Below are 24,993 nucleotides of genomic sequence, written 5' to 3'. Positions count from 1 at the left end.
CAGGCAGGCACAGGACTTGGGTGCTGGCCCTGCCCCTTGCTTGAGTTCTCTGAGAGTCACTTTTTCTCTTCTAAAAAACAGGAAAGATTACATACATCTCAAAAGGAGTTTTAAGGGTTTGGGCTATGTTTCACGGGAGCCAGAGGTGGCAGGGTTCCTAAGGACAGCCTGGGCTGCCATCCTGTCCACCTGGGCCCTGTGCAGTATCACTGCCTCCACTTCAAGCAGATGCTAGTCCATATACATTAGTGATTGACACTGAGTTTACCTGATTAACACAAGCAACAAGTAGAGCTTGCATAAAACAGACTATATACTTTGCACACATCTTGGCAATATTTACTATAAATTAAAATTAATTGGCTCTGGCTGACTCCTCGCTCAATACACTAACATTGCTGTTCACTTACAGGCCAACTCGTCTCCATTATCTTTTCCCTCCTTCTTTTCACTGGGTCGTTATGGAGACTAAATAAGGTAATGTGTGTAAATGCTAAGTAGAGGGACTTGTACATTGTAATAATTGCTCAATAAATGTTAGCAGCAGTGCAGCAAGAGAAACAATTTACAACTGTTTCAAGATTTCTGCCTAGTGGGGAAAGGTTTACATGCCAGTGTGAGCCCAGATTATATGACCTCTACACTCCCCCAAATAAATAGCTTTCACACTGACAACTGGCAAGCTCCCCAACTCTCTCCCCCATGTCATTAAGCAACTTATAAAACATTTCTATATTGTGCATATGCCAGAGATTACAAGTAGAAAAGTTTGAGAAGGGGTGCTAGCGAGATAAGACATAACACCTCATTTTCTCAAGTTCCTGAATGTATAACAATTGTAGTCATAGTTTGGCTTCCCCCAAAAAGCAGATGCAGAGGCAAGTAATTGATTTGGGAGATGATTTCAGGAAGGGGAGTGGGGAAGAGAGACAGATACAGAATGGAAACCACTGAAATGCATTGTGGAGCAATTTGCCACCACAGACAAGCAGAGGGAAATGCCACTGGGCAACTCAGGCAACTGTGACTGTGTGATACACGCGCCTCAGCATTTTCCAACCCAAAGAGTAGTGAGCTGGGACTTTTACCCACAACCTCTCATTAACTGTGGGTTGGAGATGTGTGTGGCAGACTTGATTCCCTGACCCTTTGAGCCTGCCCCACATGTGGGCAGAGCATGCTCTGGATGCCAGAGATAGCCCCAGTTACAAGGCAACAGACGCTGTGCTTGTAAGTCAAGCCTGTGTGCGAGGATGACACATGCCAAGGGGATATAAGACAGGCATCGTCAGCATCTGCTGCGGTTATTCACCTTGTTAACATGCCATGTTGTGGCTATATCCACATACAACAAAGCCTACCTCAGCCTCTCAACAGCAGCTGAGGCTCTGCCATCTCACTGCCAGGTGACAACAGCCTCACTATTGCCTACTGTGGTGACCTTTGCTCTCCTGAGGGAAGCCAGCACTGCCCTCTTTAGCATTCTGCTGCCATGCTCACTGCAGTAACAGGGGCCAGTGTCAGTCTTATTACTTCACCTGTTTTATCTTTTGTGAAACTCAGCCTTTAGCCAGAATTGCCTGAGTGGCTGCTCCAGCAATTGCTGAACGGTGAGCCTCCTTCAGCTCATTTCTCTCAAGTAATTTGATTTCATCCTGCCATCAGAATTGCTTTTATGGGTTGGACAGAGGCCTAAGGGGAGCAGGTTGACAAAAGCCATTTTGAGATTAAAAAATAAATGAATTCATTTGCCTATAATTCCCCATGCCCACCACACCCTCCGTCTGTGTCTCACTACCTCTCCTTCCCACAGAGCACAGGTGTGTGCATGTGTTCAGAGGACCGGTAGAAATGTTCTGAGCAAAACACAACTCATCTCACACTTCATTTCCTTTTACCTGAGCTAGTAAAATATACTATTTCATGTCCCACTGGTCCCCACACCAGAACTTTTGTGCTATGTGCAAAAATATTATGGTTATGCTCTCTAAAAAACCAAGCAAAGTGTAATTTTGCTGTGATAGTCAATGTTGACAATCCCAGTTCAACTGATGTTAGTATTGCAATAAACCCAGTGATCCATCCATCTCATTTAGGACAAAGATTTTCATCAGTGCTGAAAATCCCATGTTTAGTAACTGCATAATATTTTTTTTTTACTTGAGTTTGTATGTAAACAGAAAAGAAAATCAGCCACATGCTTTCCTCATTAAAGAGTTGTTGGGAAGGAGAGCTGAAAAGTGGATATGAATTCAATGTGCAGAGTTCAAGGGAATTTGACATTTTAAACTATTGCTTCTAACTTCTAGATATTTATAGCAATCCTGTACCAATTTGGTGCTTATAGTCACTCTGAGGGCTGGTTAGTATGGCAACCACTTTCTAAATAATATGCAGTGTACATGGGGATTTATGATACCAATAAAATTGCTAGTACTTTATCACTGCTTTGGGCCACGTGCCCTGCTGTGTGGCATTAGAGTATGGACTAAACACCCTTTAAGGTAAAACCACTACAGGAGAAATTGTGCAGCTGAAAATAAAATGATTCAGTGCATAAACAATAGCTTTTATATTTGTGAGCTGTGCCTGAGCATTCATCTACAGACTGCTTTCATCTTACAACTGCTAGAAAGGCATCCACAGTTTAAACAAAGGAAACTGATAACTGGTCTGGGAGGCAATGTTGGAGGAAAATACAAGAGAGAGAGGTCCTGGGTAGATTGTAAGTGGTAGGTGGAGCTCACATTTTTCAAGCATGGCCTAACTATACCTGGCATTATGTTCAATTCTATTTTTAATTTTTTCTGGAAAAACTTCTTTGAAATAATTGATTTAAGGCATTACCATATGCCCCTCTATGATATATGGTCATCTAAAGCTACAAGTGGACCCTCATTTTAAGTTTAAAACAAAAGCTGATCAATTGCTTCTGCCTCCAAAAAGGATAGTTTCACTGGCCAAGTAGGTTATATTTATCTTTATTTTAGAATATGCTAGATTTTCAGTAGAACATGTTTTAGTTTTGTATCAAGGAAACAAAATTAGTTTAAATATGGGAAGCTATAGACAAAGTTAAAGACATTAGGGAATTATCAACAACAGCAAAAGAACAAAAGAAGAAAGCTAGAGAGGCAAATTGTTTATGGCAAAGTCAACACCAGAGTCACTCTAATTTTGTTGAAAACATTCTGAATTTTCAGCAATCCTAATAAATATTTCAAGAGCTAGGTGGAGTCCTCAATGAGTTTTCATTGCTGTATCTTTCTGCAATTTGATTTTCAAAAATAAATATCTGCTTAATAACTAAGTGAAGGGAAAATGTCTAATGAGTTATTTGACGCGAAATGGATGAAAACCATTGGAAATTCAACTTGCTATGTCACTTTTCCTCTTTTGTTTAAGTCATTTTGCTATTCTGTTGACAGAATTTGCCCTCCCATGGCTTAAGTACTCACTGCTTTGCAGGGAGAAAACAGTCAAGTCATAAAACGTTTCAGAACTTCTGGCTATAAAAAATATTGATTGGCCTAAAGCTATCTTTAATGGTTAAGAAAATATAATTAGTAAGTACATCTTGACACGTTAACCAACTGACTAGAGAGAGAAATGCATTATTTTAAACTTTCATGTACTTCTGGCAGGAATATAAATTGGTACAGCAGCTTTGAAAGACTACCAGAGTTAAACAGCTGCATAACCATGGACTATAGCTCCAACTCCTGGGTATATTCTCAACAAGGGCTTATGTCTACCAGATGACATGCAGGAGAATGTTCGTGGCAGCTTTATTCATAATAGGACTAAACCAGAAGCAGCTTAATTGTCTATCAACACTAAATTGGATAAATTGTGGAATATTCATACAATGGAATACAATACTACAGTGAAAAAGAATGAGCTTCTGTTATATGTAACAACATGGCTCAATCAGGCAGGCATAATATTGGACAAAATATAGACAAAAAAGAGTGCACATTGTTCATGTATATGAAGTGTGAAAACAAATAAAACTAACCTATCTTATAATAGAGGACAGATAATTCATGTCTTCACAGAGTAGATATGGACTTGGGACAAGGCAACTTTCTGAGGTGTTGAAATGTTTCATACTTCGATACAGTAATGGATATATGTATGCATGTGTGTCTACATACACACATATATACATATATATGTAAAAATTTACCAAGCAATTTAAATACATAAGTAAATCAAATGAAAAAATCATTTATAAATTGTGTAAATCAACTTCAACATTTACAGCAAATGCTAATTTTAATAATCTATCCTAATGAATAAGGAAGTAAGCTTTGGAACTCCAGTAAAAGCAGATTCTCCATATACCCTGAGCACACACACACACACACACACACACACAACTCCCTGCATCATGCCTGGTCCTAAATTATTAATGGCTTGTTCAGCCCCATTGACCCTCATACCTGGAAGAGATTTTCAATGTCATTTAATTCAGTGATTCATCTGAAGCTTGTCTGCAGCTTTCCCTCTGGGTGGCCATTCTATTTTTGTGAACCAAACTTCCCTGGTGACCAGAGTATGGTTATGACCTCCTGAGAAAGCCCATCCCTGGGCAAAAATCCTTCATTGATCTTACTTGTAACCCTTAGGGTCTTGCACTTAAGTGGACAAAAGATTGTGCTGTTGCTGTTTACTGTGAGCATCATACTTTATCTTGTATATACATGTCTTCTAAAAGCTGGCATATTTTCAGGGACATTTGTCTTGATTTTTCCCTTCTCTTTTAATTAATTACAACACATCTTCCCACCAGGAACTCTATTTTCTCATATGCATCTCTCAATAGAGAAGAAATGTGGATATATTATTCTGCTTAGAAAGCTCCTCAGAATCCCTTCACCTACCTAATACTCTAGGGCTAAACACCCTTGGTGTCCCAGTAGTTAGCCTTTCCCATTATACATACAACGATTCACAAGTTCACAGTTCATTCACTCATTCAACACATATTTATTGATCATCTCCTATGTGCCATGAATGTTTTAGGATACAGTGATAAGCCGAAACAGATGTGGTATCTGGCTTCTTAGGGCTTTTACTCTATAAGACTGTTAATCAAATATTTACATAAATACATGTAATATCTCAACAACTATGATGAGGGCTGCCAGAGAAAGATACATGGTGTCATGAAGGCTTAAAATAAGGGAGTTATCAGTGTCAGAGGAACCTGTCTGGGAGAAGCAATGACTGGGCAGAGGGCAAATAAATAAGGAGGATAAATAAAATAAGCTAGGAAAAGAGGAGAGACATGTCATTTCAGGAACAGAAAATGACATGAGCTAGGCCTTATAGCAGGGAGGCAAAAGGGAACATGCCACATTCAAAGACCAGAAAGAAGGCCAGTATAGCTGGAGCTGAGAAGGCAAGGAGCAACACTACCTGAGGTGAGCCTGGGCAGGTGGGGAAGAGCCAGCCCATTCAGTAGCTTTGATCTGGGGAATGGTCTGAGGACACAGTAGGCTTCAAATGCTGTAAGGGCTGTTTCTTGGAAAGTAGCTAAACAAACTAAAGAGAGAACAGGGCTGAGAGAGCACTGCTTAAATTAGTAATTTTGGAATAGAAATGTTACCTCAAGGTCCAGGGCATGATCTGGAGACGAGGTGGAATTGAAGTGGTTGTAAAATATGACCAGGTCAAGGAACTGGCAGGCCAAGTGTTGGGTGGTCATTTTCTTGGACACTGAAATCACCCAGGGTTAAGCCAGCCTTGAGGTGGAGATGAGAACCATAACTCAGTGCTAGAGGCTTTGATGGATGTGGGAAAGTGACCAGGAGGTCACAGATAATTGAGAAATGGCCATAGTTGCCATGGGTCTGTAAGAACTTGTAGAATTTCTCTGTGGGGAATTGAGTCTTCTAAAGGTTAATGCTGATGGCCATCACAGCTGAGCGTGATTACAGTATTTATTAGCTTTATATAGCCCTATAATTCTGTGATTTAAGTACTTCTTAAACATATAAAAAGTTAGAGAAGAATTTCACTGGAAGAGAATAAGAAGGGAAAACTAAGACAAGCCTGGAAGGGCCCCCTGGGTGTATAATGCCAAGCTAAGGTGCTGCAGTCCAGCAAAGGCGACCTTGTCTTGTGCAAGGGTGTGGTAGCTACCAGAAGAATCCCTCAGACTAGAGGAGGAGAGAAAATCTTGAATGAGATTAATGGAGAAAGAAGCAAGGGGAAAGGGTGGTATAAATATTTCAGAAGGACAATGTCTTTAGGACTGTTACCAGCAGGGAAAGTAGTCAAATACTGCAGTGACTAGGAAAGAGGTAAAGCCATAGGCAAAAACCAGGAAGTCAGGAAGAGATTCATTTTGTGGAAGAATGAAAGTTACATTTCTGCGTCTAGAGCCCATCAAGGGGAAGTATCCAGGTGATTACAAATGCAGGTGTTAAAGACATAGAAGAGGTGGACTGAGAAAGCATCCTGTGGTTAAGCCCTACCTATGAATGCCCGTCCTGGCTGCCTCCTTTTCTTTGCAGCCCACAGGAACTTTTCCTGGTTTCTCCCCCACTTTACTTTCCCTTATGTTTTTCAGTAATTCCTCACTGCTCACAGCTTGCTTCTGGAGACAGTATCTCCTCTGGTGGCCAGTTTAGAGTTCCCTTTCCCAAACATTCTGTCCTTTCATAGAAAGCCTCTCTCTTCCTGCTTAGCTCTCTTCACTTGCCTGTCCACATTCCTAATGCACTTATCACATTGTATTGTGGTTGCCGTTTATCTATTTCCCCTCCCAGACTTTGGACTTTAGGGGACAGGGGATCATTGAAAGTGTCTACATTATCTACTTTACCAGTTTAATGATAATTTCTTTAATGAATTAGCTAATTGATTCATTAATTATCAGGTTTTTCTAATTTTAGAGTTTACATTTCAAAGCCTCCATTTAAGGAATATGAATGGAACAAAACAATGCAAAACAAATCCACAATCCCAAATGCTGTAGATGAATTTACAGTTTCAAGAACTAGTGCACATTTTTCATATGACAGTGGTTCTCTCCCATATGAAAACGGTCAAGTGGATCTTTGCCCAGCTTTATTTTGTCCTTTTTCCTAATGCACTCTCTAACAAAATATGTACAGCTAATCAGAAAAGCAGTATTTATTCTTGGAAATGGGAACAAACAACTTCTCTGTCTTGCCTCTTCTCGTGTACATTTTCTCTGAAAGTCTACTGAGATTTAGACCATTAGCATGAAATACTGGAATTTGTATTTGCCTTCCAGTAAAATTGAATCTTTTAAATCTCAGACCTCCCTATTTCAGCAACACCCATCTCCTACATCTGCAAAGATGTCACAGGGGCCTCCCTTCCCAGAAGACACCCTCCTGGGTATGCTGGAGAAGGACGCTACAGCTGGCTGCAGCAGTGGGGATGGAGGAAGGGGCAGGCTGGGTTTAGGACATTGAGAATGACATACATGTAATGGATGCTTCTAGAAAAAGGAGCTGGGGAGATCAAACACGTAGGAGGAAATGTAGAAAAAGGCAGTGTTGAAAACCTCAGGAGAAGAATCTGCAAATCCACAGAGACAGAAAGTGGATTCATAGTTGCCAGCAGCTAGAGGACAGGGCAGACTGGGGAGTGACTGTGATGTGGACAGAGTTTCCTTTTGAGGGATGATGAAAATATTCTGGAATCAGTGGTGATGTTGTATAACTTTGTGGACATATTAAAAACCATTGACCTATATACTTTAAAACAAAAAAAAAAATAAAGCCCCACCCTCGCAAAAGAAAGAAAATCCAGGAGGGAAGAGATACCGCAGCATGCAAACCTAGTCAAACACGTCTAGTACTGGAGACAGAGACGGTGAAGCCTGACAGAAAGGCTGCAGGGTTTGGTGATCAGGAGGCTGTCAGTGAGCTTAGAGCTGTGTCAAAATAACAGCCACTCCTACTTTTTCTTCTTTATGCCCTGTAAATATATAACTTACAAGGTTAGCCCTTCACATATTTTGATCTCTATTGGCAGACTGTCTGATGATTGAGCTCAGGAATGCATTTGATTCACCTAAGCTGAAGGGCCATTCTGGGCAACTTTTGGAATTTCTGATTATGTGTGTTCATGTTCACTTAGACATAGTATAAGTGTTTCATTCTCCCTGTCTTTCTAAAACCAAATCCATACTACAGGTCACTGCACGTTGCCTCAAATGCAAACATCACTTCTGATGGCCCAAAAAAGAGCAGGTGTTTCCTTGTTTGAATTCTGATAAGAGTTTTCAGTGATATGGCTGTTTGGCAAGTTGTTCATGCTCTCCTGTATCAGTCATCGATGGGGTACTGCTGGCCCTATGACCCCGGGTCAGTCACATATTCTCTCAGCCATATTTACTTGTTTTATAAACTGAGGGCAATGTATCTTAATCTGAGCATCTCTTATGAGAAAATTATGTGGCAGTGTTTTGAAACCTATCAAGCAAATGTAAGCACATTTTTAATGGATGTTATTGTAGAATAGAAAAGACAGTTAAATCTTTTATTGCTTTTTAGCCCCAAACTACTATAGGACCAGCCCCTTAAAACTTGTATGTAGGATCCCAGGCTTCACATCCATGTGTATCTTACTCAAGGCCTGCCTTGTTCAGTACTAATTGGTATTTAAATACTGTTTAAATAAGAAAAATCCAGTATACCATGATTGACTTCTCTGTTACTCTCATCTTTTTTTGTTAATCTGTTCTATTCTGCTCTTCACTTAGGTTTCCCTAATGAGCCTGCTGCAGTCATTGCCCTCAGCACCATCAAGGAATGGCTGGCCAAGGATCATCATGAGGTAGGGGAATAACAAAATCAGCGAACATTCAAGATGGATGTGATTTGATCCTCAATTTTAAAAAAGCCAGATAAATGTGTTTTGTAAATATCACATAGATCTAGTCTTTGAGCCAAAGCTAGCTAACCATGTTTCATTCAGGTTACATGGGTGATTGAATATTTTCCTATAATTCATTGACTGAAGGGATTTTATTGATTGGTTTTGGTGGTGAACACATGCAAAGTGATCAGATTCATTTAGCCATGATCTCATTTTTGCATCTTGAAATAATATTGGTTTTGTGTGTAAAAGAGAAAACAGCATAGCTTCCATTAAGATTAAGAATAAGAAACTATTCTATGCTGTTTTTCTTACAACGTTGTTAACCTTTGTTGATGGGGGATTCCTGGTATACAGTAATTTTTTGGTATCTTGAACTCTGTTTATAAGTAATCACTGTCATAAAGTAACTTCTGAGTGTGAGATTGAAGTGGGCTTGGATAACTGATAGATAAATCATCATGATCAGGATTTTTTTATGACACGAAATGCCTCCATTAGAGTATTAATCATGTCTTCTGTTTATTTATTAAGATCTTTGGGATATGTTTGGTGATGGACAGGAGAATTGCTCCTGTAAACAAAGCATCATAAAAGTAAAGACACCATGGAAGCTTAGATTTCAGAGGTTCGGCGATTAACATGTTGTGACACCAGATAGGTTTCATTCAAAGGCCGATCTCATACCTTTTTCTTCTGATTTTGTTTTTCTTCTCAGATAATCACATAAGTGTTATAAAAAATTATGTTCCATTTATGATGGGCCATTCTTTTAGCTTTGTTCTTAGGAAGAAGATGGATTTTTTGGAAATGTTGGTTATGGAAACTATGGGAGTTTTCCTAATGAAAGATAGCTCTTGGTGCCTTTGTGTGTTTAAAGAAACAGCAGTGTTGTTTTCTGCTCATTTCTGTAATTTCAAGATTTTTTAAACAGGTTTGAACATTGTTAATCTCAACTAGAAGTAAGGACCACATGGTCAAACATACCTACTTGGGGGCTTGCTCTTCCCTCTTACTTTGAAAGGTATATATGTGACAACTTCAATTTAGAGGCAAACTTTCATAATCTCAAAGAAGCAGGGTTAAAAAAAATAACTATAAAACAAGTCAGTTTACAAAGCGTGTCTTCTACATGAATTTTTCACAACAGTATTATGAACCAGCCAGGATAAATATTGTTTTTCTCGTCTAGAATCAATCAAAAGGTTAAATGTCATACTCGAGATTTCAGAGTCACAGAACCAAGAGTGTGACTCAGCCCTCCAGACTCCAACAGCTACTCTTCTTCAGTGTTCTTAAGTCTAGGGAGAGAAATTCAGTCCCTTTGAAAGCTTGTATCTTCAATATATCTCTTGGTTATAGTAAAGGCTCCTTACCTGGACCATTTGCTTGGCAAAAATGTAGTGTTTCATGATAACTGAACATGAAAAGGGAATAAAAATCATGAAAAGTTGATAACTGAGCTAGTGTGTTGGTGCAAATCCATCATTTCCACTAAAACAATAATCCAAGGAAATTCCCCTCTGGGCAAAGTTCACATGTGTTTTCTTGGCATGTGATGGAAGTAACCATAACCACACAGGCCATCAAGGAAGTAATGAGGAAGTGCAAATGGACTGGGAGCATTTACAGCTCATTGACAATGCTACTGATGGTTTCCCTCTAGTTAAACTATTCAGAAAGTTATTTAACATAGAAATTTGTTAGCTTAGCCTTTCCTGCTTAAAGGTTTTTGTTATAAATTCCTTACTAGCTTACTATGTCTTTGAGTCCATTCTTTTGCTTTCCTATCCTTGTCTTTCTCATTTCTTGGGTCTATTGTAGAAAATTTAGATACTTTGGATTGAGAAGCACAGCTCAGTTATTGCCGCAAAAGCTTTAAACATAACCTGTTCTATCTAACTCTCTTTTTAAATGTTACTTGTTTCAATATGAATTGGCTAATTTAAACAATTTAATTTGGATAAGTCAGGTTTTACTTAATAAATGAACTATAAGAGATACGATATAGATAAAAGCTAACATATTGATCATCAATATCTGATTTCTGTTTTGCTCTGTTAAAAAGCAAACAAATTAGGTTAAGGACTTATGAAAGACAATTACTTCTCATTCAGTCATCTCTTCACTGCAGTATTGTTTTGACATCCTGATTGTTTAAGCTTTTCATTCATTAATTCACTCATTTAGTAAATGTTTATTGAATCCCACTAAGTCCTGGAAACTGTTCTAGGTACCAAGGAGAGAAGACTGAAAAACACAGTCCTCTCCTTATGATGTTCATAGACAAGGAAAAGAGAAACATAAATTAAATAAAAAAAGAAATAAGTTCAAAGAGTACATTATAAAGTAAAATGCTAATTGGATACTGAGTTATTGGGGGATAAGGGTTTAGATAATTTAGAGACTTCTCTAAGGACGTAATCTTGGAACAAGGATTTGCGTGATGGGAAGGAGCAAGCCAAGCCACACAGAGGTCTTGAGGTAGAACATTCCTCACAGAGGGAACAGCTAGAGAAAAACCCTGAGGGGAGGGAGAATGAGGTTACCATTTATAAGCAATGGTAAGAGAGATGGCAGTTGGAGCAGAGAGATAAAAGGATGGCAGGACACAAATTTGGACCAATAAGCAGAAGTCAGATCATAGAGTTGTGGTTCGTGCAAAGACTGATTGATTTTTTGGTGATAAAATAATTGATGTTGACATTTGATTATTGAGTCTTCACATTTCACCGTTTACTTACTCTCTAGTTTCTAAACCATCAGTAATGGACACTTTTTTTTTTTTTTCAAAATGATAGTTAATTTGATTCTATTTACCTGTACAAATCACCCCACCTTGTGTGGCTGGACATTTCCACATCCCAAGAGGCCTGACTGCAACACTTGGACCCAGTGGACTGACAAAGAAAAACATGTTCTCTCATTAAGTGTCCACTTGTTCCATTTGTCCAGTCTGTGAGGTGCTGTTGTCACCATATATTTAAGGGAAGTCAGGGAGTTGAGGGACCTCAGCTGAACAAACAGTACAGTTGGCCCTGATGGCCTTAGCAGAAGAGATGGAGCAGCACTTTAATGAAAAAAGGAAGGAAAATCCTCAAGAGCATTTAATTGAGACACAAAAATGACTTCCTGGAACAAAAATACATAATGACTTCTGACTGAGAAACTGAAGAACGAAAGGGAATATTCACTACTGAGAACTGAATTAGTGCTCTGAGAAGACCAGAGAAATGAATTATCTTATAGCATAGAACAGAAATACGAAGAAATGGAAATCATGACTCAAGAGACAAGGTATGTGGCAGAGAGACCTAAGGATCAAACATGAAGTGGGCAAGGGATGAAGATCACCCACTGGCATTTTCAACTAAATTAAGAATTAAGAACTTCTGAGTTCAGAAAATCAAAGGAAAACCACCACATCTGAATTAGCTATGTAAAATTGACAGCATTTGGCATGATAACCTTTCCGTAAGTGCCCAGTTTTCTCAAGTAAGAACTTTATTACAGAGACAAGTGAGCAAAATAAGGGGCTGCTATGGAAATGAGCAGCAGAAACAGGGCCCAGACTCCTAACTTGGGGTGGCTGGTCTGCATTATCATCTGCACTTTCACGCATTCCTCATTTTTCATGCAGTCTAAAAATATCATTCCTTGTGAAATAGTGATTTCCTCACTCCACAGCTCTGAGGCACCCCTTTGATATCTGGAAGTTAGCCTCAGAAATGTTTTCACAGTGTCTGTTCTATTGTTCTATGCCAGGGACTCATATGGCGTCTAGCTAGTGCTCTCTGGGCAAGGAACATACATATAATTTTTTCCATAGAAAGCAGAAGAACACGATGTCTTTCACTTCTAAAAGCTTCATTTAGCTTGATACTGTGATACATTTCCCTGTTATGGACATCATGTCTAGTGCTTTCAAATACCCCAAAGAAGCAGGCATCCTGTAACATAGAGGGCATTTGTGTCAAGTCTTCCAGGCAGTCATCTTAGTGGGTAGGGAATCCAAGATGAAGATCCTGAGCTGCAAGATCGGTGGATTCTCTGGGTGTTTTTAAATGTGAAAAACCTGAAGTGCTGATTAGGCCTTAGCTGTAGTGTGACACAAACCCCTTCCCTCCCGAGACCAATAATACAGCAGCAGATAGGTGGGCACAAGCATCACATTCTGGGAGTCTAATGGAGGGTGTGGCTGTGTGTGCGGCTATCCAGAGGGGAGGCCATGGCTCACCTGAGACCAGGCCCCAGCTGCATCTCTGCAGATCTTTGAGGATGGTACTTCCCAGATGTCATCCCCATTCAGACCCTCCATGGGAGTTTTCTAATCTCCCCCCTCATGCTGACACACCCCCTCCTCCGCAGCAGGCCCCCTTCTTCTGGGGAGGAATAAATCAATGGAGGAGCCTTTGGTTCATCTTTGAACACCCCTCATGGGCACCTGGCTTGACTTGAAAATCACTGGCAGGGAAGAACTCCCAGCTCTGCATTGTCAGAACCAAAATCTATTTTCCTCTGAGGAGGAGGAAGGTGGAAGCTTTCTTTCATTTCATGAAGATGTTTGGGCCTTTGCCTAACATACAATATTTTTTAACTGTTCTTTTAGCATAAACAGATTGTTGTCCAGAATGTTAAATATCATTGACTTGTCATTAAAATTGTTTACTTGGTACCATCTGAGGGAAACACAACACCTGTGGTATTGCTGCGTGTCGCTGTGGGTAGTGTGTCTGCAGAGGCGGCCGGGACACCTAGTGTATACATCGCAACGGAGACCCAGCTCTGCAGCTTGCTGCTAGCCAAGGTCTCAGACCTTCCCCACTGTGTCCAGACCTCAAGGTCAACTGATGGTAGCCAGAGGAAATACTGGTTTTGAGTAGGTGTCCTTTAGAAGTAAAGGTGTTGGTTTCCACGGTGCGGAAGTTGTTACATGGTTCCTCTCCCCCTTCCCTGCATTTTTAACTTTCAGGCATTCAATCCACAAAGTATTGAAAAAGGTGAACAGATCATTCTATCCCAGAAAACTGAGTCAGGAATCCACCAAAGAAATGCCCGTTCAGCCTCCTGAAAGGTTCCTGTGCTGTTCTTGTGATAAGCCGACACCATCAGGGATGTGGCCACTTGCTTCCTCTTTATGGATCACAAAGGAACTGTCGCACTTCAGCTGCTGGTGCCAAGATTATTTTTTCCTCTTCTTGGCAGAGGTCTTTGAACATATGCAGTGTTAAAAATTGTCACTTTTATTTCAGAATCACATTATGGACCACCAAAAAAAACCCCAGTATGGGGCCTGCCTTATGTCACCGACATGAAACGCCTTAGGATCTCTGTGGCTTTTAAAAGGGGGACTTGAACAAAATGTGAAATGATGCTTATGTTTCTGAGGAGAAATTATATCCTTCATGTCAAGTTTCAATTCCTGTGAACAGTTCTTTGAAGGATGCAAAACACTTAGCGTACCATCCTTCAGTTCTCCACAAACAGGGTGTGGTTGACCTTCAAGGACCTGAAGGAGGTGCTCAGTATCCTCCCTGAGGAATGTCTTTTCATGGCATAAAACATCCTTTGAGTACCTACACTGGCCTTAGTTTGGGGTGCAATATAAGCTTAAAATAATGTGTTTGGAAAAATAAATACCATATTAAATACTCTCATTCTGTGTAGGAATATGATTATGCTAATAGTAATCATCATCCTAATATGGTCTAACAGTGTGTTCTTTGACTAATCTAAGCATGAGTTTTAGGTGGAAACCATGATGCTCATCGCCTGGGACATAATTGGGGAAAATGATTTGCAGACCTTGCACAGATATCCTGTTCCTTTTGCTCTTGAAGAGCGCTGCTGACTTCCAAAAGGTTCATGTTTTCTCTCTTCCTCCATCTAACTTCCTTCCTCCTTCCCTCTCCTTCACACACATACACACACACATAGACACACAGACAGACAGACACACACACACACACACACACACACACACACAATATTATTTCCCATTCTCAAGTTGTCTTTGTTGAGATTTGTTAACAAGCAGTTGTACTGGTGGTTAGAAATGATTTTATCTATTTACCTTATGACTCCAAGTCCCATTGTTAGAGTGAAAGCCTTTATTGGGGGGAGTGTTCCAGTGCTTGGTGTCACCGAAGACTGCCCCACATTAGAGTTTGCCAAGTGGGCAAATCAACTTACCTGTCCATCCCCATGCTGCTTCAGTATCTATTCACAACAGGCATGCCAGGGTTCTTGGAGCTAGAAATTTGAGCCCCTTGCTGTTGTCTCCAGCCTTCATAATTCTGTTCCTGTCAATAAGAAGCATGTGTGTATCATAATATAAATTTGGCTGTTTTGGTTTGTGAGCCCACTGTCCATTAGCCAGTGTTCCCAGGGTAGACAGAGCTTTTAGAAGACACTTTCAGGAGTTGATGTAAGGTTCCCAAGCACTCTTTTCCCTAGTTTTACACTGTGTGGAGAGCTATTTAAAGTCAGATGAGTTTGTTTCTCCCACCAGCGGATGTCTGAATAATCAAGGCCCCAGGGGACTCTAGTGACATCAGTTTATAGTCCCATGTAGTTTATGGTGGCTTGTTGACTTCTGTGTTAACCTATAATCAACACATGTCCCCCTCTGCCAGCCATCCTTAATCTAGCACAGTATCCACTAGACCCCCATTACTTTTAGATAAATAGAATGGAGTTTGGAGAGAACCTGAAAATATACTCTGTCTTGGAATGGCGGAGATGGATTATGCTTAAGTAGGCATGGAAAATTCATATATATATATATATATATACTGCCACTGGGTCCAGGGATTCTAGGAAGAGTTCTAGGAGATGTAGATTAAGCATGTGAAACAGCTAAACAGAAAAGGGAACCCAGTATTTTTCTGGCTACTGATGTGTCCCATAGCCTACATTTGGGACACACACTATTACACATTTCTATAACATATGTTATTATATCTTCACAGAACTTTCTTTAAGGTAAATAATTTTATCTTTAAGTTTACAGATGTAGCAGTTAAAAGTCAATGAGAAGGAAATTCCTAAGTCAACTAGTTGGCACTTTCATATTCTACTGTAATATTGCTTCTGTGGGCAGTGGTGATTAGTCGAAAATTGGACATCCTACCCAAACTTAGCCACTCAAAGTACATATGTGTGTATGGAGCCCAAAATAGGCTGATTAGAGTCTTTCCCTGGGACTTTTTGCAATCTGGAGTTAGAAAAGGTAAATTTGGTGGTAAGGCTGAGAGTAAAGGACACAGGAATCGTCAGAGGTCATTTTCCCTGCCATCCTGCAGGTAGAGGGTTCTGCCTTAGGAGGACATTGAGATGTCACCAACTGTTGGGCATTTGGCAGTCATAGATCCCATTCTGCTGGTTTGAGTGAAGAATCAAAACAAAGGCAAACTGCAGTGCTTTTTGGCAGAACAGAATGACCTCCCAATTTTAGCTTGAATATCTCAGGCTAATAATTCTCAACTAGAGAAAAAGGAGGCTTGGGAAACATTTGAAGGACTTATTTTCCCCCAAAACTATGTTTTAACAGAATTTTGTACCCCTTTCGGAGAACTCCTCCTATGTTGACTCATTATTTTTGATGGGAGTATTTCAGGGCCTTCCAATATGTTGGATTGGAAAAAATATATATTTAGAGTCACTCTTCTCAATAGCAAAGAAAAAGCTCATTAAAAATTCAGTCTTTCAATACTTACTGTTATGCAGAGAGCAAATAAAAGTATCCTTCCTTTTTTCCTTCCTTCCTTTTTCTTTCTATCCTTTTTTTTCTGAAGGCTTTATCTTCCTCCTTTTTCACTGTAACCTAGAAGTAAGAAACAGTTAAGTTTTAATGGAAACCAGTACTGAGCAGAAGCCACCAAGGATAAGTAGGATAAGATCGGTGTGTTTGAAAGAAGATGGATCCCTTTGCAAAGTATGGATTAGAAGTCTATAGGACTGTGGGACAGCTTCCAAGATTGTAGCAATGAGGCCATGATGTAACAGTAACTCAAATCCTCTTCGGGAAGAGCAATTATGGCTCTTGGAAGCCAGGTGGGAGAAGGTAGGGTGCGGTTCAAACTGGCTATTATTATCCCAATGAGGGATCATGGTGTAAAGATTAGAACATTGGATTAAATGTCAGAAAATTAGGCTCTATTCAGATTCTTCCACTCTCTCGTGTAAACTTGGACAATTAACTCCATCTTTCTGGACTCTCATCTGTAAAATGGGGAGTATATGCCATGTCTCTTTCAGTTCTAGAATTCATTGCCATTGATATTGTCTTCTGCAGAAACCCCACTTATGCAGCCCCAGTCATGTCTTTGTCCAGGTCATCATGGCAAAATCAGACCAGTAGAAAGCTTTGTCCTCTCCGATTCTCTAGGCTCTTTAGATGACATACCAAAGGTCAAGCAGCATTTGCACGTGCTCTTGGGTGCCTTTAAGGTGATCTCCAATTTCCATAGCAGTGCATCTTCAGAGTCAGTATTAACAACCTTGACCCACTTAGTATAGGAGAAGAGGCCCCCTTGTGGCTTTTCTGTAAATGATCTGCATTATATAGTGGTTTCAAAATAGCCAACCTTTAAAACTTCTTATGAAATTAAATCTGCTGATTATCCAAATGATGTGACATTTTTATACATAGAAAAACTCTGAGCATGTGGCTGGATCTACATTTGACACAGGGATAAAAATGACTTTGAGAGGTCCTACTGAAGGAGGCTCTACCGCCTGTCCTGTGTCTGCCTTCCGTCTTCCTCAGTAGGGAGGACACAGCCCTTTGACTTGCCCTCCACATTACGTGAGTAGGACTCATGTGATGCTGTGACTGTATGGGAAATCTAGCTCAACTCAAGGAATAACAAAGAAGGCACTTTCTCATTCTTGTGGAATTAAATGATTTGCTTGTGAGAAGAAATGTTCTCCAGGACTTTGTTTCATATAGACGCTGTGACCAGGGCTGTAGCTGCCTCTGCATGTTTGGTCATGGAAACAGCCTCTATGGAAGCCAGACCTCCTTTGATGAAGACACTGCTTCTCCCTATGGTAAAAAACATAAGTAGGTCTGGCAAAGCCACCATTACCTCCAACTCTTGGCTCTTCAAGAGAAAACATGCTAGAAGAAACCTTACAAGAGTGTGGGCCTTTGACATACAGCACCAGCTTTATTATGGGCAAAAGCTAGATCACAGGAGTTGGATTGTGAGCCCAGTGACAGAAGGATTTTCCCACATGCTCCTATCAATCAAATCAAGTTCTTCTCATTTCTGTTCATGGACTTCGTAGAACTCCCATCACATGGAAACTTCCGAGTAGGGAAACAGAAACAAGCTTTAGTTCTTCATCCATGCCAGGGTGCCTCAAAAGCTCATGCAGAGACTACTCATTGGCATGAATCAGGAATAGAAGTATTGTAGAGGATTTACAGTTCCATAAACCTTTGTGGAATCAAGTTACTAATCCCTGGTCAGAATGAAGCATTCACATCTGTGATATCGAGTTTGAAGGCCTCAGGCAAGAAAATGAGTGCTCATTATTGATCCTGAACTATATTAGTCTTAGACTTGATTCTGCAGCAAGGGATTGCAATCACCGGGCATATGACCTGCTGGGCACGAGGGCAAGTGATGTTCAGTGGTGGGGAGGTACTACCTATACATACAGCTTCTGTCATGTTCACTCTTTTAAAAAAAGCACAGATAGGGAAAGAGAGATACATATTTTTTTTAAATGGGACAATTTATTTTCAGTTACACAATAAACCTTTGCCAAAGACAAGACATACAAAATAATTTTTCTTCCATTTGATCCAAATTCTCATGTTTCTTAGCATCCTTCTGCATTGGTGTGATGGTAGTATATAAAGATGTCTTGTTGTGGTTGCTTTTCTGACAATGCTCCAAAATAATTAGCCAAAAACCTCACCTTTTGCTCAATGGCACCTTACACTTTAAAATAACTCCTGCAATCTTTTCCTAAAGCTGGAGAAAAAGTGGGCTTTGTTGGACTTTATGAGAGATGTGTCAGTTTCCAAAATAGGGTCTTTCTAAATAAATTTGAAGAGTAATTTTTTGTGTGTGAATTTTTCATGTTATGTGTTGACTTTAGAGGCATAGGAATAACTCAACTGCATTTATTTTGCAACATACATGTTGGCTGTTTCTAACCAGCAGATCTTCCCAGTCTGGGCTGTTTTTCCTGGCTTATTATAAACTGAAGAGCTCCCTTAATGACCTGGGCGTTTTTAGCTTACTGAGCTTGTCCATGAGACACTGGCCTTGGAATAAGGAGAGTCCAGGAGGTGTTACAACCATTCTGGGACTGTTCCTCATCCGTAAAATAAAGTTAAATCACCTGGGAAATCAATTAATCAGAAAATAAGACCATCCCCTAAATCTACTGCATCAAAATATCTGGAAGGACAGTGGCCCATATTTTTTAAATTTCTCCAGCCAGTTGTTAAAAATGACTAGATCAGTTATTCTCAAGGATCTTCTCCAGCGAGGACATATTAGGGTACAAGTTCATATTTATTCTCTTAAATGTGAGGGAGGATATCTATGTGAGAATTGGAAGAGTAAATCCCCCTCTCCACCAATGTATATCCAGGCTTTTAACAAGGGATTAGGAACCTTGGGTAGGGGTATCTTATCCAGAAGGTACCACAATGACCACCATAGCCTTCCCAGGGATGAACTCTTGTTTCTTCAGTCTCATGATCCCCTTTGAAATGTGTTGGCAAGTCAGTGAGACTGATGATGCTTACATAAAATGCATAGCCTCATTTCACATGAAATACCCATGGGAGTTGCTGGTCAGCTTTCTGTGGCACTCTGTACATAGTAGGGGCCTTTTTATCTCTTTTAAAAATTATTTTAATATATTTCCAATATCCTGCTTATAGTAATCATTATCTTCAGATATGTGCTTAGGTGCTTCCATGCATGAAATATATTTAATAAACTAATAAAATTCATCAATATATGCAATGAAATATTTATTTGAGTAATTACTGTAGTCAGATTGTGAAAGAAAAGCAACAGGTTTATCTCTTGGATCTTGTGTAATTATATTGGTTCTTAAAAAAACCTTTTGAGAATAAAGTGCTCAGTCACATGAAGCAAATTGCTTCTCCTTGGACACAAGTGTGCCATTCAGTATGGCTTCAAGAGGCGACTTTCTGATGGGTTCCCTGTTGTCCTTCAAGGGATCCTGTTTATACAACCCATCTATGGTGTGGCCCCTGGATATGCAGATATGTGTCACCCCACTGTTTCCAGAATCTCCTGCCACAGACAGACAAAATTAACTTTCTTTAAAGAATTAGAAAATTACCTGCTCTTCTCAAATGTATTGCTGAAAATAATAACCACCTTAATATCTTCTGCTGTCCGGAATTTTACTCTGAAAACAATTAGAGCATGATGAGCTGTGCTTTTGGCAGTCCAAATTGAGCTACACATGACCTGAGTGTGCTTTAGCTAAGCGAAGGGCAACTTAGGAATGTATTAAGTTGAGTAATCATCTCATGTTTTTCCCCTGGTTTCAGTGACATCGACAAAGTTCATTTTTCTAAGAAGTTTTCTCTTCACAAATTTAAACTCAAGGGAAATAGGATACATATGTTCCTGATTCATTGGCACTAACTCATCAAAACGTTCTTTTCCTTATAAGTTATTAGATGTCTGCAGAGGATTTTGACTTTTCTTTCTGAGTTCTTTCAAGCTCTCCTGACTAGAAGCAGGAAATGGCCACCTGCCAGCAGTGAATGAGCCCCCCAAATACTCACGTTTCTGGAGGCAAAGGAAAAAGAAAATTCATTCCCCATTTTCTAAGTGTAGTCAGCAAATGGTTTTCCTCAGAGGGTGGGAATAAATGTATACCCTGGAATGTATTAGTAGATTTATTAAATGTGTAACTTAAGAAATTCCATGAGGTGGCTGCAGCAGAAATGGGATTTAGATTGTTCCCTCCACCATTACCTCACGGGAAACTCTTTAGAGTAGTTGGTTAGCCCAGCAGCATAGAGCTTTTAACTGAGTGAAACATGGAGTATCTTCAGTGTGCACAGCAGCAGTTATTTGCATGTGTGTGTGTGACAGAGATTGATCTATTCAGACCCAATTCTATACTGCATTTACTTTGCTATATTTAATTCCACAGATCTACTTTAGAGAATCAAAAATAATGTAGTATACTGCTCCAGTACAAATAAAAGTGAACTTTTTGGCCTACTAGTGCTGGCCAAAGATAAGTGGATTTCAAAAGCAAATCGACCTGAGCTTGATTTTTAACACACTAATATATATATATGTAATATAAATACATATAATGTATATAAAAATATGTAATATAAATATATATGTAATATAATTTATATATAAATGTCTTATACCTTATTACTATATATTTAATGTCTCATGTTGAAATATTGAGGGTTTCTTTTGTTTAAGCACCTCATTTGAGTGGTATCATTTAAGCAACACAGCAAACCTATCGGTAGTCATTATAATCATTCACATTTTATGGTTGAGGAAACTGAGACTTAGAAATGTTAAGTAAAATTTCAGACCATACAGTATGTAGATGGCAGAGTTGGAATTTTAACTCAGGATTCCACGATCATATCTGTAATCATCAGAATCATCATTTTGTCCTCTTGTTGAAAGCAGACTACTGTATCAGAGATCACTTTCCAATGTTTACAAATCATACTACAGTCTAATTTAGATTTCTTCTGTTATGATCCCATGGTACCTTCCATGATATTGCTCATATGACTTTGTAGAGTTATTGGTTAATTTTTTCGTGAAACTAAGATAGTGGGTCCATAGTTTGGTCAACTTTTATTTTCTTTCCTCCTAGCACAGTGCCAGGCCTAAACACTGTAAGTGAGATGAAATAGTTAACAAATGGAATTTTTATTAGCCAGCCCGCAGCTCTCATAGTCTCCTAAACCTTCATGTATTAGTGTTAGAGCTGGGCAGCTGGATGGGACACTCTATCTGAGCCATTTATTCGTTAGCCAAATCTGATCAAATAAGTAAGTTCAGGAAATTGTTAAATATCCTTGAGGTAGGTAGGCCTGATGTGGCTCCAATTTCTCAGTGACTGGCCAGGTCTTTGTTTAGAGCACATGCTTTTTGGCATGACAGATTCCTTCACTCACTCCTGTCAAGTCTCCTCAATTGGTGAATTTTTTCCTTGCTCCTCCATGCAGACATTCACCAGTCCCTGCTTTCACTGTGGGTGTGGGTTTACCTGTTAGTTTTCCCACACACTCGAGGGCAGGGATTGTGTGATTTCACCTGTGTGTGTGTGTGTTTAATCCAAGGGACCCACCAAATAGAAAGCCTCCATAAAAAATGCATTGACTGAATTAATGTTTTATATTGTTTCTTACAGTGATTGAGCTGAGCATTCATGAAGCCCGTACTTCCGTCTCACACAGACCTTTTTTTGAGTGTCCAATTATGAGCATGATAAATAGGTTTTTATCTGTATTTCAGTGGTTTCCAAATTAAAATTCAAGCCCTGATCTCCATTCACAGCCCCAAATAAACACCAGGCCAAGAAAGCAGCCCTAGTGTGTAAAGTTCCAGCCAGGTGCCAGATGTGGCCCAGGAGTGGGGGAAATTCTCCCATACTCCTTCCTTCATCTGTGGAGGGTTGGCAGTATGTTCCAGCTGGGCAACTTTCAGCTGTTGTCTAAAATGGGAAGCTTATTCTGGGGACAAACTGGAGAGAATGAAGATTCCTGGAAGTTTATCCGCTCATCTGGGCCTTTGGCCTGATGACCTGTAGCTGGTGTGCTCAGTGCTTAAGCCCTTTGCCTACCTGGCCTTCTGACCACCTGGGAACCTTGGACTTTAGGTAGCCACAATATTGCTTTTTCCAGTCAATCGAGTTCAAAATTTTTCTTTTTAGTCTCCCTGATGATGTCAACATTTCCATTTCCAGTTCCAAAGTCTGATGCTGTTATTTTTTAAATGTGTATTTCCACATATAACCCCTTTCAGACAGGAAAATATGTTCTTTAGGAAAGTGTTGGCAGCATAGATCCATGTGTAATTCTTTCTAAAGCATCCTGGTCTTCATTAATTTATTTAACAAATACTCAATAGCTGCTAAGTCCCAGGCCTTGTGCACTATTTCTACAAAGATGGTTGATACATAATTCTTGTCCATATGGTTTGTTGGAGGTAACAACACAGACAATTATCATATGACGCTGTGCTGAATGCCAAGACAAATGGTACCCAGAGCATTGTGGGGCCCTGGGTAGAGGAAAAATCTGCAGCTTCCAGATTTAAAGGGGCAAGGACACTGGAGCCTGCATGCCCTTCCCAGGGCTTCCATTCCCCTGGCAGTGAGATCCAAGTGCCTTCCCTACAACCTGGGCCCTAGATCCTCAGACTTTTAAGAGACCTCAAGGGGTTCATGAACTTGGGAAAAAAGTACAATTATTTTCATTAACCTCTAACAGAAGTTTAGCACTTCCTCCCATCATAACTGTAGCCACAAACCACAGTGGATCAGCAATTCTTGTCACTTCTTATCAGTAGAAATCACAGCTATTTCCTATCACATTACTGTTGTAGAAATCTCAAAATACTACTTGTGTTCAGTGACTTCAAATCACCAATAGATCTTGTTTTAATGTACCAGTAATGAAACTCTCATATTACCATAGCACACGCTGATTCCAGGTAATTGTTATCTCAGTAAAACCTTTTCCTTTGTAATATTTTGTATTTTTACCTATTCAAAATTCTGATATATTTTCTGAGAAGAATCGATTGGTCCCATTCAATTGAGAAATGCCTCCAGGCCACCAAAGAAAAGTCTCTCTGGCTCCACATGCACTGTCTTTCCCTTGCTCAATGCCCTCCATTCTCATTGGCTTCCTCTTTGAATCTACCCAGCATGCTCATGCCTCAGGATATCACTTACAGTTGCAGCAATGACAACAGCTTGGGTGGACAAGTGCTTATTTGAAGCAGCCTGACAGCAATGTAGGCAGTGTCCACTGGCCTTCCTGTGCCCTGTGACTCATTAGCAGGAATAAAGCAAGCACAGTGTGACACTTTTTAAAAGGTAGAAAATATAGTTTGAAGAATTCATTGCTCTTAACAGAGAAGCCTGAAAAATGCTGATAGAGCAGGCTGCTTAGTTATATCTTATTGCCTGACCCTGCTGCCTATCTCACCCAGTAAAGATGAGCAGACAGTATTTGCATAATGTGCAGGTACAAACCAGCAAAAACCTGGAAATTAATATAGCTGGTGACAGACATTCTTTTCAAAGGCACCCACAATAAAATGAGACTCCTGAGGGAGGATGTATGACACAATTTCGGGTACCCGAAGAGCATGCTTTACAAGGGGGAAGAAACATAATGGGTTCACTGATGCCAGAATGCAGTGTCCTGACACACAGTTTGAGATGTCTGAATCTGACGTTTAATAGCTGAGATGATAGTGGCCAAATACTTCTCGAGGTCAAATTCATGCAGAGTTCCTGAAAAGGTGAGGAATCACTGAGATCTGTGATGACAAAGCTGACAGAAGACTGATGGAGTGGCGGTGGCAGTGGGATGAGCCTCCCAAATAGCTTGTGAGTGGTTTACAGCGACGCCAGCTGACAATGGCGGAGTGCTAATTAAATTCCCACCACGGGGAGAGAACCGTAAATTTCTGTTGGCTCTGTGTTGGCAATTTCCTACTTTTAAGCAGAGGTCAAATTATTTCCCAATAACTGTTTTTTTTTTCGTTTTGGACTTAAGTCTTATGTGCTCCCATTCATTTTCTCTCTTTTTCTTTACTCTTCAGCAGGTTTGATTTGAAACCAAAGAGGAGATGAGGAGAGAAGAAAGTGGAGAAGGGATTGGGAGCCAGAGAAAGAAAGGAAGTTGACAGGGAGAAAGGGGAGGGAAGGAAGAGGCTCCCTCATGTTCTGATAACAATATCTGAGAAATACTCGCTTCCACCCCTTTTCAGTCTGTGGCTTCTTGGGATAATAGAAGAACTACTGTTTATTAAGGACCTATCACAGGCTTGGCATTTTGCTAAGTGCCTTGAGAATAAAAGTTAGCATTTATTCTTTACGGTGTGTCAGACA

General features: G+C 39.9%; 1 protein-coding gene across 4 annotated transcripts in view; it reads left to right on the top strand.

Annotated features, from left to right (window-relative positions):
• The window catches only part of MACROD2 (mono-ADP ribosylhydrolase 2), a 2,035,411-nt gene that overhangs the window by 1,497,176 nt on the left and 513,242 nt on the right, over positions 1-24,993 (top strand). For all 4 annotated transcript variants that reach the window (XM_036892150.2, XM_036892149.2, XM_036892151.2 and 1 more), the window contains exon 8: positions 8,750-8,823. In XM_036892150.2, the coding sequence (XP_036748045.2) occupies positions 8,750-8,823 (74 nt within the window). The remainder of the gene's footprint in view (positions 1-8,749; positions 8,824-24,993) is intronic.

This window comes from Manis pentadactyla, chromosome 5 (genome assembly GCF_030020395.1).
Source record: "Manis pentadactyla isolate mManPen7 chromosome 5, mManPen7.hap1, whole genome shotgun sequence".
Classification (NCBI taxonomy): Eukaryota; Metazoa; Chordata; class Mammalia; order Pholidota; family Manidae; genus Manis; species Manis pentadactyla.
This window is presented reverse-complemented; position numbering and strand designations above follow the sequence as displayed.